The sequence below is a fragment of the Sinocyclocheilus rhinocerous genome, unplaced genomic scaffold (assembly GCF_001515625.1).
Source record: "Sinocyclocheilus rhinocerous isolate Xijiao unplaced genomic scaffold, SAMN03320098_v1.1 scaffold735, whole genome shotgun sequence".
In the NCBI taxonomy this organism is placed as follows: domain Eukaryota; kingdom Metazoa; phylum Chordata; class Actinopteri; order Cypriniformes; family Cyprinidae; genus Sinocyclocheilus; species Sinocyclocheilus rhinocerous.
In genome coordinates, this window is record NW_015629505.1 from 119,894 (window position 1) to 122,556 (window position 2,663).

The 2,663-nt window shown below is 36.9% G+C and overlaps 1 protein-coding gene across 1 annotated transcript in view; it reads left to right on the forward strand.

Annotated features, from left to right (window-relative positions):
* LOC107738985 (major facilitator superfamily domain-containing protein 8-like) overlaps positions 1 to 2,663 on the forward strand; it is a 13,776-nt gene that overhangs the window by 6,284 nt on the left and 4,829 nt on the right. The window contains exons 4-5 of the mRNA XM_016550930.1: positions 1,430 to 1,686; positions 2,336 to 2,339. Of these exons, the coding sequence (XP_016406416.1) occupies positions 1,430 to 1,686; positions 2,336 to 2,339 (261 nt within the window). The remainder of the gene's footprint in view (positions 1 to 1,429; positions 1,687 to 2,335; positions 2,340 to 2,663) is intronic.

The following is a 2,663-nucleotide window of genomic DNA, read 5'->3' on the forward strand; positions in this document are numbered from 1 at the left end:
GCTGTCAGTTCGGTGGCGCTAGCGAACACGTCCTCCCCGCGCTGTCGAGTCAGTCGCAGAGCCGCGCCGATGACAGGTCACCACGGCGTGAGCTCTGTAACATCGCGCTGTTTTATCCCACTTTCGGAATTGTACTTGACGACGGTAAAATGTTGTTTAAAATATGAATAGCTTCAGACAACTTGCCATTGAAGAGTTTGTGAGACGCGCCAAATTAAACGGAAGTGTTGACACAGCTTCCGTTTCATGTGAAATTAGCTCTCATCATCTACTGAAATCTTTACTTATTTCAGTTATGCATATGAATGAATTTCACTACGGTTGATCTTTTCGTTTCACTCGTGTATGTAAGAGGTTTTTCAGTTATGGATATGAATGTATTTCACTAAGGTTGATCAGTGTTTTCACTAGTGTTTGTAAGAGGTTTTTCAGTTATGCATATGAATGTATTTCACTAAGGTTGATCAATGTTTTCACTAGTGTTTGTAAGAGGTTTTTCAGTTATGCATATGAATGTATTTCACTAAGGTTGATAAGTGTTTTCACTAGTGTTTGTAAGAGGTTTTTCAGTTATGCATATGAATGTATTTCACTAAGGTTGATAAGTGTTTTCACTAGTGTTTGTAAGAGGTTTTCAGTAATGCGTATGAATGAATTTCACTAAGGTTGATCAATGTTTTTAATTTCACTAGTGTTTGTAAGAGGTTTTTCAGTAATGCATATGAATGAATTTCACTAAGGTTTATCAATGTTTTTCATTTCACTAGTGTTTGTAAGAGGCTTTTCAATAATTATGGCCTATACTGCCCCTCATAGAATTCTTTTGCAGTTAATGTGTGTCTTCTTCTTCAGCAGTTTTTTCTAACCCAATGAGCATTTCGCTCTCCAATGGTCAACGCCTTAACTTTGCAATTTCTAGTATTGCATCCTTCTCATGGCCATTTAATAATTTTTGACTTTTCAGTCCGAGTTAAATTTCTTTTCAATTTTATCTGTAAAAGACAACCTGCTTAATAATTATGCACACCTGAATATAAGGCGTTTTTCACTTCCATCCTTCATAGACAATTATATATAATTTATAAATGATTAAAGACAAAATGAATAGTAGTTATTAAGATTGATGTGGTTTGGAATTGGTCAAATGTGCTTGGGAAAAATATGACCAGAATATCAACTTGCAGTTGCATAATAATTATGCACGCACTGTATAGTCCTCTGTTGAGCTGAGTACAAGTTTTTTCACGCTTGCTCTGTTGATTAAAGGCATGAAAAGCAGCCAACTGTAGTGTGAAACATAAATATTTGTTGTTGATTTATTCTGATCGGGTCACTTGAATCAGAATGCCTAAATATTTTTTCACAGTTGCCCTGTTAGTCTGTGACTGTCTTGTAAGTCCATCAATCATGCTCTATTTGTCTTTTTTAGATTGATGAAAGTGCAGATGCCAGTTTCTTGGGATGGGTGGTTGCTGCATATAGTTTGGGTCAGATGGTGGCCTCACCCCTCTTTGGATTGTGGTCCAATCACAGGCCTCGGCGAGAGCCTCTAGTCTGCTCTATATTCATCAATGTCTCAGCTAACATTTACTACACCTATGTCTACCTACCTCCCTCATACAACAAAATTCACATGCTTTTGGCTCGTACATTTGTGGGCATTGGAGCAGGTAAACTTATATACACGTATCTCAAAAATTGAGGTCAGTAAGATTTTTTTAGAGAAAGAAATTAATACTTTTATTTAGCAAGGATGCATTAAGTTGATCAAAAGGGACAGTAAAGATTGTAACATTTTGTAATGTTACAAAAAAAATCTATTTCAAATAAATGCTGTTCTTTTGACCTTTATATTCAATTAGAGATCGACCGATATATCGATTTACCGATATTTTTCCAGATATTTAAGCATTTTACAATAATCGGATATCGGTTTTGTAATATCGGATTCACCGATAAACGCCGCCATCTTGTGGGCGTTTTGAGAATTGCGCGCAGGATCGCCATTGCAGCGCGTCTGAGGGGAGACGAGACAACAACAACGGCGTGCAGGTACTTCATATAGTTGCTATAGTTAGTAAACTTTATTTAGCATAACAGCCATTTATGCACAAATTAGATGCATTATATGAATGCCTGATATGTAGTTTATGCAGCTTGGCTCTAAGAAATAGAGACCAACTCATGGAGTCACATAAGATAATCCGTCAAGTCCTGTCCCAATAAAGACATAACTTTGCCTGAATTAAATAATATGCAGCCATGAATGAGCGCATGTTGGAAATAAAAGCGCTGAATTTAATTCTCTCTCTGTTGTATATTTGTTCATCGGTAGTCTCGTGAAGCCGCTTTAATATTGCTGTTCACTCACCTGGTTGATGCGGTTGATGCTCAGGAAATGCTCCAGCACGGCCACCGCATGTAACTTTTAACAAGATTCACCCTAAATTGTATTAACATTTACTATATAACCATTATTTCGCAAATAAACATCTAAATAAATACAACAGTTGAGAAATGCAATAGAATACGTTTTGTTTGTTATATTTCAATATTCCAGAGAATATTATTCAGTGAATTAACATTATCCAGTGAATTATTCTTGACTCTGTAGTAGAGCCCTGCACGGGCCTCAAATATAGGCCCTAGCCCGGCCCGGGTCC